Source organism: Ranitomeya imitator, chromosome 1, assembly GCF_032444005.1.
Source record: "Ranitomeya imitator isolate aRanImi1 chromosome 1, aRanImi1.pri, whole genome shotgun sequence".
Lineage (NCBI taxonomy): Eukaryota > Metazoa > Chordata > Amphibia > Anura > Dendrobatidae > Ranitomeya > Ranitomeya imitator.
Window position 1 is genome coordinate 314,585,134 of NC_091282.1, and position 12,732 is coordinate 314,597,865.

The 12,732-nt window shown below is 41.4% G+C and overlaps 1 protein-coding gene across 3 annotated transcripts in view; it reads right to left on the minus strand.

Moving 5' to 3' along the window:
- Positions 1 to 3,961: 3,961 nt before the first annotated feature.
- Positions 3,962 to 12,732, minus strand: part of LRRC74B (leucine rich repeat containing 74B) — a 111,534-nt gene continuing 102,763 nt past the window's right edge. The window contains exon 11 of one of the 3 annotated variants that reach the window (XM_069758647.1): positions 3,962 to 5,506. In XM_069758647.1, coding sequence (XP_069614748.1) covers positions 5,473 to 5,506 — 34 coding nt within the window. In that variant the 3' untranslated portion in view covers positions 3,962 to 5,472. The remainder of the gene's footprint in view (positions 5,507 to 12,732) is intronic. The other 2 variants (XM_069758630.1, XM_069758638.1) reach the window with 2 other exon arrangements.

Below are 12,732 nucleotides of genomic sequence, written 5' to 3' on the forward strand. Positions count from 1 at the left end.
ATTTTTCTTTAATAAAGTCAATTTTCAAGATTTTTCATCCCAGTTTTCACAGTTTTGGGCTCCAATCACGGCACACAATACCCGGTATACGGGCTGGCTAGATCCTGTTCGTGACGCCAATTGTGACGCCCAGGAGACCGGGATACCCAGCACCGGACCAATGGAGTCTGTCTCTTGAGGGGGATGTCACGGGTGGCTTGACCCGGTGCTGTGGCCTCAGGCAATGCACAGTGTAAGGGGTATCATGAGGGGACAGGCACTTACTTGATCAGCAGCAGGTTCTCCCAGCGGTGATGATCTCGATCCTGGATAGATGGCTATTGTAAAAAATGAAAGACTGAGGCACTGAAACGTTTAACCAGTTTACTTTAACATAAAAGGATTTACAACCAGTCCTGTCACCGGAGTCTGTATGGGAACTCTGAGTTACTTTGACCCTGCCGGGGTCTTCACCTCTTATTGTGCGCAATTTCTGTGTGGCCCTGCTGCTGTATGTGAACTGGCTGCCGGCCCAATCTGTCCCCTCCGGGTCCTGGTTCGACGGGCAACCCGAGTCCTTTTATCGGTTTACCCCCTCTGGGAGTACCGCTGAACTCTGTGTCTGTTGCTGCGTCCGGCCCTAGTGAAGCTGATATCACCTCACGTTTTTCCGGTTGCTGTATTATATATAATGAATACAGCCACGGATCCGGTATCCGTCTTTGCGCCTGTTCTGGGTAGTGATTAATGCTACCCGGTTCTCACAATGTCCTTTTTCTCTATCCCTCTTCTCCTCAGGCCGGTGATTTAGGCCTGGTAACAGTCACAGGGCTGTTAGTGAGAGGTCATACAGTTGAATCTCTATCAGCTCCTTGGCCCAACTGCCATTTCTTCTCTCAGACCAGAATGGATCAAGGGGAGTCTCTGGAGCTCCCCCTTCTGGCCGGAGGTGGTAGTGCAGTCTTGCTATTTTAGTATTTGTACTTACTGTCAGTAACTATTTTTGTGGCAAATACCCCTAGGGGTGCCACACTAAGGTCTATGTGAGGTCTGTGATGGGTAACATGGCCTACAGCGGTTTATGATGCTTGAATAAAAAATAGACTGTGTATGTGAAAAAAAAAATGCCTGTCTACGTTTATGCTATTGCCAAGCACGTATTACCCAACCCGTTAGTGATCGCGGCATCACAACTTTAAAAACAGTTCAAATCTGTCTGGCAGCTCACTTGAGTCGTGTGACACAGCACAACATGCTCTATGGAGGGGGGAGAAGACGTATGGAACAGAGTAAGAAGCAGGCACAGCAAAAGAGTCACAGAAGGTTCATACTAAGCTCTCTAACAAGTTTTTTACCTCCGATGAGAGCTTGGTTCACATACATATAACATGAGGTTTGTGTACTAAAAAAGGAAAGAGCGGGAATCTCTCCATATGTGCTATACTGTATGTGGGAGAGAGCACAGTAGCTTGTCTTCTCCCACCAGCTCAGAGTGGATTGAAAATTGAAGAGTCTGCAGAAAGGAAAACTGTTGAAAATGCAAGATACTAGCCAACAAGTGCCAGCACTAATGACATTCTTCATGTATATAAGGCCGATTTCACACGTCCAGATAATTCCGGTACCGGAAAAAATCGGTACCGGAATTATCCGTGTCCGTGTGCCCCTACGTTTCTGTGGCATATCAGTGTGGCACACGTGCGCCGCCCGTGTGCCCACTGGGTACCACACGCACCGTGCTGGGTACCACATGTACCAACATCTGGTGCTGAAGCCGCGATTCATATCTTCCCTGCAGCAGCGTTTGCTGCAGAGAAGATATGAATAATAGTGTTTAAAATAAAGATCTATGTACTTGCTGCAGGGAAGATATGAATGGCGGCTTCAGCACCAGTGGAGGGGACAGCGATTAATGTAGCGCTGTCTCCTGCACGGCACACGTTGTCCGTGTGCGGTATGTGTTTTACATAGACCCATTGACTTTAATGGGTCCGTGTAATACGTGCGCTCCCACGAACACTGACATGTCTCGGGTTTGGCACACGGAGACACGGTCCGCAAAAAATCAATGACATCTGAACAGATGCATTGATTTTTATGTGTCTACGTGTGTCAGTGTCTCTGGTACGTGAGGAAACTGTCACCTCACGTACCGGAGACACTGACGTATGAAACAGGCCTAACACAGGCAATTTATTATGAAAACTTACCGCACTTGAAAGTACAGTTAATATTTAATACTGAGTATATATCTAATAACTAAGGTCAAACAAGATGGCAACAGTAATATAGTAGGAAAGCTGTAGCCTCCAGCTCAGGGTGGATTTTAAAACTTATTGTGTATGGGCCGAGGGTGCAGAAAAAACAAACTTTACTCCCCCCCTGAACCACATTTTAATCCTCTGCACTAGCTACTGCAGCTGGTCCAGGAGGTAAATACAAGCCTCACTTGACAATTGGCACTGAAAGTCAGACTGGAGAGTGGCTGCATGGCAAGTAAGGTGAAGGCCAGGGTAAGTATTTAATTATCTACCTTTTTTTTTTTTTTAAACGCCAACCTTTTAGAATCTACGAAAATGGTGGCCAGGCACCAGTTTATGTAATTTGTCAGAAATTAATCCCACAATTTAACCCCATAAGGACACGACTGAATAAGTCTATTATAAGTTGGCTCCCTGCCTTTGATGCAGGCTCAGAATCCGAGTGCCCATCTTTCCTTGCAGATGATGGCTAAATAAGTCATGAACAGCCATGGGTGGAGTGAATCTCCGCTCGTGGCTTTTATCCTGTTAAATTCTGCTGTCAATCTGTGACAGCAATATTTAATGCTCGCGGCAAGGGGGCGCGCCTTTCTATCCCATCATCGCTCTGGCGACGCCGATTTGTTCCTATGACAGCCAGGGGTATCGGTCATCTCTGTAGTCCTGTGAAATCCTGCCTGTGACTGGCGTTCATAGGAGACTGATTTATGTTATATATAGCAATACTGTGAATTTGCTGTATATAGCACACAGATTTAAAGGGAATCTATCGCCTCATTTTTGCATACAAGTCGTAGCCACCGCCATTAGGGGCTTATCTACAGCATTGCACTTAATTGCTATTTTGCCACACTTTGAATTTTTTTTCCTACTTTCCAGTACATCATATGATAAAATAGATGGTGTCATTCAAAAGTACAACTGGACCCTCAAACATCCAGCCCTCACACTGCTATATCGATGGAAAACTAAAAAAAAAAGTAATGCCTCTAGGGGAGGAAAGCGCAAAAATAAAAAAAATCGTCTGATCCTTAAAGGGTTAAAGGGAATTTGATTCAAAGCGATTGTCTCATCTCCAGCCATTGCTTTAGACCTATGTTTGCCCTTCAAAATGTTTACATGCTGGTTAACAGCGTAATACTGTAGTATAATATTAGTGCTATCAAGAACACTAACTTTTCATTCTGTCCTGGTGGAATTCAGTCCAGCACTTTCCATTTCTGGCAGGTCTATAAGAAAATAAGTACCAGAGTTGGTATTTTGTAGATAATACAAGTATTTAATAAACTAGACTTGATAGTAGAGCTGACAGGTCCTTCTTACCATACAGTCTCATGAGAAACCATATGGAACGTACAAAAACCTGGAGGCATTCTGCAGAATGGAATAGATCTTCATATTCTTGGACAGAGACACTGGGATGAACAGACCTGTATGATTGTGCACACAAACTTGATTTTCCGTCCATGAGTCATCTTCCTACGCTGGATGTTGACATGGAAACATACGTGGAGGTGACGGACCTTAAAGCCACTGCATTCTATGAGATCAATGATAATAAAAGATGCTCATGTCCACCACTAAACCAATAGTGCAGAGCAGAAAACACATGCTGCGGGAAGCAGTGGTCTATCGTATTTCCTAATAATCATGGACTGTGTCTGATCAGGCATAGGGTTAATGGGAATATGAGATGGAAGAGTATCTGATGTCAACACACCTTTTACATGGAAACTATGCCTTTAATAAATATAGCATATACTTTTATTAATATTTTTCTCTCCCACATGAATAGATCCTAAGTCCCTGGCATTCATAATAAAATGAAATATTTTATAACCTGATAAAGAAAACTACAAAGACATGTCTGCGTTTATTGAGGTTATTGAGACGGCAAGCTACTTTCCTGCATCATATCCATTCTAATATACGGCATATCACCAAACAGAAGAAGAATTTGGTGTGTGTATATAATATTTTAGGATAAAAATAAATCATTCACAATCTTCCTAAAAGTAACATAAAATATATTTTCATGGTCATTAACAAAGTCACAATATGGAACACGGTTTGTGGAAATTAGCCCAAAAAGAGGTAAGGTAACCACTGAACCTACATGACAAAATATTTTATCTTTATTATATCAGATGTGTAACCACTGCTCATATGAGAAGCAGGACAAGCATTGTATTTCCTGAGGCTTTATTTAGAAACAGAACCGAGCTTTTTACATGCATTTTTTAAAATTAAAGCTACTCATTAAAGCCAATAAGGTCACATTTCAACAGTGTCTTTAAACACACAGTGGGCAGGAGTTTTCATGAGATGTCATCCTCTTTTCTTGGACAGTCAAATACAGTAGATTTTTTGTCCAAAAAAAATACAGCGGGAAAAAAATTTAGCTTTTAAGGTACGTGGGAACATGGCCTTATGGTCCTGGTTATACGGGCCTTCAGACTAGGGATTTTTAAGGCCTATTGATTAGCACACTTTTGGCTGCTTCTGTGTCTCCTGTTTTGGGTGCTTTGTAAGCCTTTTTCAGTCATTTTTTGCCATTATCTAACTGCACAAGCGATACTTTTAAGCGGCAGTATGTGAATAGGACCAAATGCAACCTAAATGAATAGCATGGCATGTGCAGTCTAAGCAATGAATGGAACATTGAGGGTCGTGGTCCTCTTCAAACAACGACTTGAATCAGGCCTCCGCTGATCCAATATTGAATGTCAATTTCTTCAGAATAAGACACCAAATTTAAGTGGATAAATCACTTAAAGATATGAACACGCAACAGAAACTGAGGGCCCGATTAATCAATACTGGTGTTCTTCACGCCACTCTATACGAGGTGGTGTGCTGGAGTCAGACGCTACTAATTCTTTAAGAGGTGTATGCCTCTTCATGAATCAGGAGCGTCAAACGAGTGGCATACAAGTCTGTGTCTTCCTCACCACAAGTCCCTTCTGAAGTAAGATGTGTGGCATGGCAAATACTGCTGCTTGTCATGAATGTCCCACTTTGTCAGAGCTGGGCTAAAATCGAGTGAGAAGGCCAAGAGCCACAAAATGTTATTGAAGCATCGAATTGCGACAAACTTATGTAACTTTTCAAAGCTTTTACGACAGAATACTGGCCTAAAAGCCTTGATAAACCGGGCTCTTAAATGTTAAAGCAAAAACAACAACAGAAGTAAATATGAGAGTGCTGAAGAAAACATTAACTTTATAGTTGTTCACATTCCAGAAGTCAGGGATTGGTGAAAAACACTGTAAAGAAACAAAATAAGATTTTATAACAATACAATACACCATACTAAGAAAACTGTATAATAGATTGTCTATATGAAAAATAATCTGCTAATGATTAGACAATATATCCAGTACATAAACTACCATGATAGGGATGTCCCTTTCTAGCACCAGCTGGTTTTCCATATCTGCATCGTGCTAAACCAGAGATAAGTAACTAGGCAAATCTAATATCAATATATCAATAACCTGCTGATTTATCAGAGATGAAAACATGGGATTTTCTACAGAACATCACAGAAGTAGCCATCTTACATCAGTGAGTTACTATAGGGAACCTATCAGCAGGATTGTGCACAGTAACCTACAGATAGTATCAGATCGGCCACGTTATACTGATTAAAATAGTACCTGGGTGATGAAATCCGTCTTGTGGTTGTTATTTAATCTTTATTTTCAGTTAATGATATGACCGTGTTTTGGGTGGCCTGTGGGGGGGTCTTCATGTGGCGCTATTCATCTGCATGGCTTCTGACAAGTCACTGATCCGTCAGTGACGTGATCCCTATTTTACATACTGCATATCTTATCGTTTAGAAAAAAATTACCTTCATCATGCAGGCGCCAGCGCTGTTGCATGATCGGATCTATAATATCTATATATTAATTTTATTTAGTCATATAAATTTTAGAGAGAAAAAAAATGTCTTCCTCAAAATGGTGCCAGCGCAGTAGCATAATTCAGAACACGATAGATGCTACTGCGGTGGCACCATCTTAGTGGAGATATTTTTTTTCCTCTAGCAAAATGGTGGTGGCACCTGCGCAGTAGCATTTATCGTGTTCCGAATTATGCTATTGTGCAGGGATCAGTGACATGTCATAAGCCATACAGATGAATATGTAAGCAGAGCACCACATAAAGTCCGCACCACAGGCTGCCACGGAGCAAGAAAATCTCATTAACTGAAAACTACAAAGAAAGATTACACAACAACCACAAGACAGATTTCATAAACCAAGGAATCATTTTAATCAGTATAACGGCGCCAACCTGACACTGTCTGTAGGGTACTGTGCACAATCCTGCTGACAAGTTCCCTTTACGGTGAGCAAATAAACAGGTAATGGGGAGCTCAGCACGGTTCCATCTGCTTATCAAGTAGATTTCCAAAATAACTAGCATGGCCTTTTTTGCCGGTACAATTGCGATCAAAATTATTTAACCCCCATTGCAAATTAGGTTTATTTGCAAAGTGTTCAAACGCTCCACACAGATAACAACAGATAAGACATGTAGAGTTTCAACATGTTTGGTCTTTTTTTCCCAGAATTCTTGATAGTTGGGTGGCCTCACAATGAGGGTGGTCTCATTGGGTGACTGCTGATCTCACCAATATTTTTCTAATACATATGATCAGTTATAAATGTATTCAGATACTTGAAGTGCCCTTCAATGTAAAATACTTATACAATGGACAATTTTTTGATTTGCTATTTATAAACCAACAATGATGTTGCACCAGGCCGGAAAATTAAAAGCACCAAAGATGTCAGCAGTTAGGACGTGTTTTACAGGGCTCCCTTCCAGCGGCCTTGGATTACTGATCTGGCTGGTGAACCAAGGCCATGTGAATTGATTTGCTTATCTCCGCTATTTCCTAAAGAAAGTATATAGTTGCAATCACAATTATTCAAACCACGTTGGAAATTAGGCTTATTAGCAAAATGTACAAATTTTCTGCTGTTTGGAGTAAACCAATCAAACAAGAACAATTTAAATAGCTATTTGGCACAAAATATAACTTTAAATGAATGTTATAATTTCAGAATTATTCAACCCCTTCATTGCAAGTGTCTTTGGTACTTAGTAGAACCCCTTTGGCTCTTATGACGTGTTGCAAACATGATGCACAGGCAGACACAGCTTCTGGCAGCCTTTCTGAGGAATCTTAACCCATTCTTGTGGGCAATGGCCTCCAGTTCACTAATATTAATGAGTTTCTGTGTTGTAACTATCTTTTTCAATGCTCATTAAATATTTTCTAAGGGGTTAAATTCAGGCAACCGTGATCGCCACTCCAAAATCTTCAAGGACTTCTTCTGACATTAATACATTCTGACCAAACTGGATTCATGTCAGGTAAAGCGATAGACATTAACATTCAATGGTTATCCTTAAATATAGCAGCTGCCCGTGGTGATCCCTCTCCCGGTTTTGTTAGGTCACTGGATGTACAGGTCCTTCTCAAAAAATTAGCATATAGTGTTAAATTTCATTATTTACCATAATGTAATGATTACAATTAAACTTTCATATATTATAGATTCATTATCCACCAACTGAAATTTGTCAGGTCTTTTATTGTTTTAATACTGATGATTTTGGCATACAACTCCTGATAACTCAAAAAACCTGTCTCAATAAATTAGCATATTTCACCCATCCAATCAAATAAAAGTGTTTTTTAATAACAAACAAAAAAACCAACAAATAATAATGTTCAGTTATGCACTCAATACTTGGTCGGGAATCCTTTGGCAGAAATGACTGCTTCAATGCGGCGTGGCATGGAGGCAATCAGCCTGTGACACTGCTGAGATGTTATCGAGGCCCAGGATGCTTCAATAGCGGCCTTAAGCTCATCCAGAGTGTTGGGTCTTGCGTCTCTCAACTTTCTCTTCACAATATCCCACAGATTCTCTATGGGGTTCAGGTCAGGAGAGTTGGCAGGCCAATTGAGCACAGTAATACCATGGTCAGTAAACCATTTACCAGTGGTTTTGGTACTGTGAGCAGGTGCCAGGTCGTGCTGAAAAATGAAATCTTCATCTCCATAAAGCACTTCAGCCGATGGAAGCATGAAGTGCTCCAAAATCTCCTGATAGCTAGCTGCATTGACCCTGCCCTTGATGAAACACAGTGGACCAACACCAGCAGCTGACATGGCACCCCACACCATCACTGACTGTGGGTACTTGACACTGGACTTCAGGCATTTTGGCATTTCCTTCTCCCCAGTCTTCCTCCAGACTCTGGCACCTTGAATTCCGAATGACATGCAAAATTTGCTTTCATCAGAAAAAAGTACTTGGGACCACTTAGCAACAGTCCAGTGCTGCTTCTCTGTAGCTCAAAAGTGGCTTTACCTGGGGAATGCGGCACCTGTAGCCCATTTCCTGCACACGCCTGTGCACGGTGGCTCTGGATGTTTCCACACCAGACTCAGTCCACTGCTTCCTCAGGTTCCCCAAGGTCTGGAATCGGTCCTTCTCCACAATCTTCCTCAGGGTCCGGTCTCCTCTTCTCGTTGTACAGCGTTTTCTGCCACATTGTTTCCTTCCAACAGACTTACCATTGAGGTGCCTTGATACAGCACTCTGGGAACAGCCTATTTGTTGAGAAATTTCTTTCTGGGTCTTACCCTCTTGCTTGAGGGTGTCAATGATGGCCTTCTTGACATCTGTCAGGTCGCTAGTCTTACCCATGATGGGGGTTTTGAGTAATGAACCAGGCAGGGAGTTTATAAAAGCCTCAGGTATCTTTTGCATGTGTTTAGAGTTAATTAGTTGATTCAGAAGATTAGGGTAATAGGTCGTTTAGAGAACCTTTTCTTGATATGCTAATTTATTGAGACAGGTTTTTTGGGTTATCAGGAGTTGTATGCCAAAATCATCAGTATTACAACAATAAAAGACCTGACAAATTTCAGTTGGTGGATAATGAATCTATAATATATGAAAGTTTAATTGTAATCATTACATTATGGTAAATAATGAAATTTAACACTATATGCTAATTTTTTGAGAAGGACCTGTATGTAAAGCTTTTGACTCTGTCGATTGGCAATATTTATAATCACTATTGTCGCCCCTCAAGTTTAATCAAGTACAAAAGTTGGGACCAAACGATTATATGATTCACCTAGAGTAAGAATTCAAAGTAACCTGGAGGTGTCACAACGTTTTCCTTTGCAAAGGGGGACTACACAGGGGTGCCTCTTGTCTCCTCTGCTGTTAGCAGTGGCCACTAAGGCTTGGGACATCAAGGGTTTAATACGAGGGCCCTTAACAGAAAAAGTCTCTAATCTGCAGATGATACCTTAGTATATCTGGCAGACATCGGTCCTTCTCTGAATTCCCTCCCAGGGTTGGTGGATGAATTTGAGTAAATTTCTGGCATAAAGTAGTCATATAGTAGTATGAGCCAGACTAAAGCTGTTTGTATACCAGTGGCTGATAATTTTAAGTATTTGGGGATTATTGTTTCTCAAAAGATAGCACAATTTATTGCATTAAACCTTGATTCTCTAATAGCAGATATGGTTAAGTCCAAACAACAACTCCCTCTAGCTCTTACTAGGCTCATAAATCTCTTTAAAATTATATAATTGCTAAAATTGTTATTTATTTAATTCCTCCCCAGTTGTGATTACTAAAGGAACAATTTGCCTCTTGGAAAGTTTGGTGTGTAACTTTTAGTGGCAAGGAGAATAAGTTTATCTAGTATGTAAGCGCCAAAACATCATGAAGGCCTGGCAGCTCCTAACTTATCATTTTACTTCCTGGCCGCTCAGTTAGTTTACACCCATTGGTGGATAGACATTGACATGAGCAATGACGCCTCTGCACAAGCAGGAGTGTTAATGGGTTCTTATGAAGCGTTTACTAATCTAGTCTGTAGATATAATATATATATATATATATATATATATATATATATATATATATAATATAGTCTTCTCAGCTCCAATTCCTCTAAAGACAGTGGGCAATAGCACAGAATATATCGAGGGGCTCAGATATGCCAGCGGTGTCGCCCAAGGTGCTGCTTTGCTTTAATCCTCACCTTCCACATTTATATTCATTACCTGATGTGGTCCTCTAGGAGAGGTATGGTGTGAAAATCGACTTTCATATTTTCTCAGATACCTCCGAATCGCTTACCTTTGAGCATTTCCAAGCTAGATATGGGATTTCTGATACCGCAAAGTTCCTATGCATGCTTAATTTTGGAAAGAGCGTGTCCCTACGCTTTTCAAAATGGGAAGGGTTCTTGGGGACATTTGATTTACCTAAACCCTACCACAAGCATATTCTCTTCTCTAGTCACCTGTTGTTAAGTCATATGATAAGGCTTATGTGAAATGGGTGGCAGATATACTGGATTTGACAGTGGAGAAACAGGGACAGGTGGAAGATACATTTTATTCCTCAGTGCTAAGGACTGTTTTTATTGTCAAGAAGCTGTCATGGTCTGAGCTACTTTTGTTTCTTCGTGAATACCTTGAACTCACTAGGGTATTTTCATCTAAAGTGTACCTGCTGGGTATTATAGCGGAGTTAATTGATGGGTCCTACAATAGTCTATTTTTTCTATTTCTGTTTTTCTGTGCTAGAAAAATAATTATAATGGTATGGAAATCCACAGTTGCTGGGAACCAATCTAATGTGAATCCTCTCCTAGGCTGAAGCCTGCATTTATGGGTAGGTAGGATCTGGCTGCAATTAAAACCGCCTCTGGGTGATAGGAGTGGAGTGCTCTGTCAGAGAGTCAATATACAAGTAACAAAAGACTGACTGTCCCTTCCAAACAGAAAACTGTGGCAGTTTTTATTGCAGCAGGATCCTACCTACCCATAGATACAAGCTTCAGTCTAAGAGAGGATCCACATTAGATAGATTACCAGCACCCGGAGATCGCCTTGTCGTTGGCTGCCGGGTATACATAAATTGGCCAAATTATATGCTAAGCAGAGCCTGCTGTATATTTAGTTCCATCATATGTCTGCATAAGGTATTAATTAATGACATTTAGGTGAAGAAGAGATGGGCATGGGGACTGGTATGATTGTGTGTTGCATATGGGGTTGCCTGTATATGACTCTTTAACTGTTGTAAATTGTTAATATAAACCAGAACAGTGAGGTGTTATGGACCTGGTGGTTAGGAGCACCCGGCACGACCTGATAGTTAAACTGACACAGGACAAGCTCTGGGATGTGGGAGCTCTGCTGACCGCAGGCCCTAATCCTCTCACAACAACTAGAAATAGCCGTGGAGCGTTCCTGACACTCCCTAGACGCCTCTTCACAGCCTAAGAGCTAGCTAGCCCTAGAGATAGAAAATAAAGCCTACCTTGCCTCAGAGAAATTCCCCAAAGGAAAAGGCAGCCCCCCACATATATTGACTGTGAGTAAAGATGAAAGTCACAAACGCAGAAATGAAACAGGTTTCAGCAAAGGGAGGCCAGACTTACTAAACAGACAGAGGATAGGAAAGGTATCTTTGCGGTCAGCACAAAAAACTACAAAAGACCACGCAGAGTGTGCAAAAAGACCTCCGCACCGACTAACGGTGCGGAGATGCCACTCTGCATCCCAGAGCTTCCAGCTAGCAAGACAAAATCATGATAACCAGCTGGACAAGGAAACAATGAACAAATAATAACTATCAGGAACTTAGCTTCTGCTGGAGAAGACAGGTCACCAGACAGATCCAAGAGCAAACTGAACCAATGCAGAAACATTGACAGCTGGCATGGAGTAACGATCTGAGTGGAGTTAAATAGAGCAGCCAACCAAAGGATAAACCACGTCACCTGTGTAAGGAACCTCAGAAGCAGCAGCTCCACTCACAGCCACCAGAGGGAGTCCATGGACAGAACTCGCCGAAGTACCATTCACGACCACAGGAGGGAGTTCGACAACAGAATTCACAACAGTGAGGTATGCTTGGTATCAATGTACTTTTGGAAGGTCTAACGATATCCAATTTTCAGCTTGCTCACAGAAGGCAAGACATTTTTCCTGGGATTTCATGATATATGATTGAATTTATCTTGCCCTTGATAGTCTTCAGATTTCGTCCTCAGGACTCTGGTAACAGCTAGTGATCGATTCGTCTTTCGTCACATTCAGGTTATGTAGCCAGTGTTCCTCTAACTTTGAACTTGTGAACTTCCAACTCAATAATTCAATATTCAGTGCCTTTGCTATCTTTTTGGACCACTCTCAAGAATATTAACGAACTGGATGACACTGCCCATGAGGAATAGGCTAAGATTCCTTAATAACACTGCCAGAAGCTGACATCTGGCTATGCAGTATGTTTGGAGCTGGTATAACACTGAGAGGATGCTCTGCTAAGTTCTAAAGACACTTATGAAGGCGTTGAATAATCCTGAGAATACAGCATTCTTCAAAACTGGTATTTTGTATTGCGTTTGTAGAAAGCACTTGTCA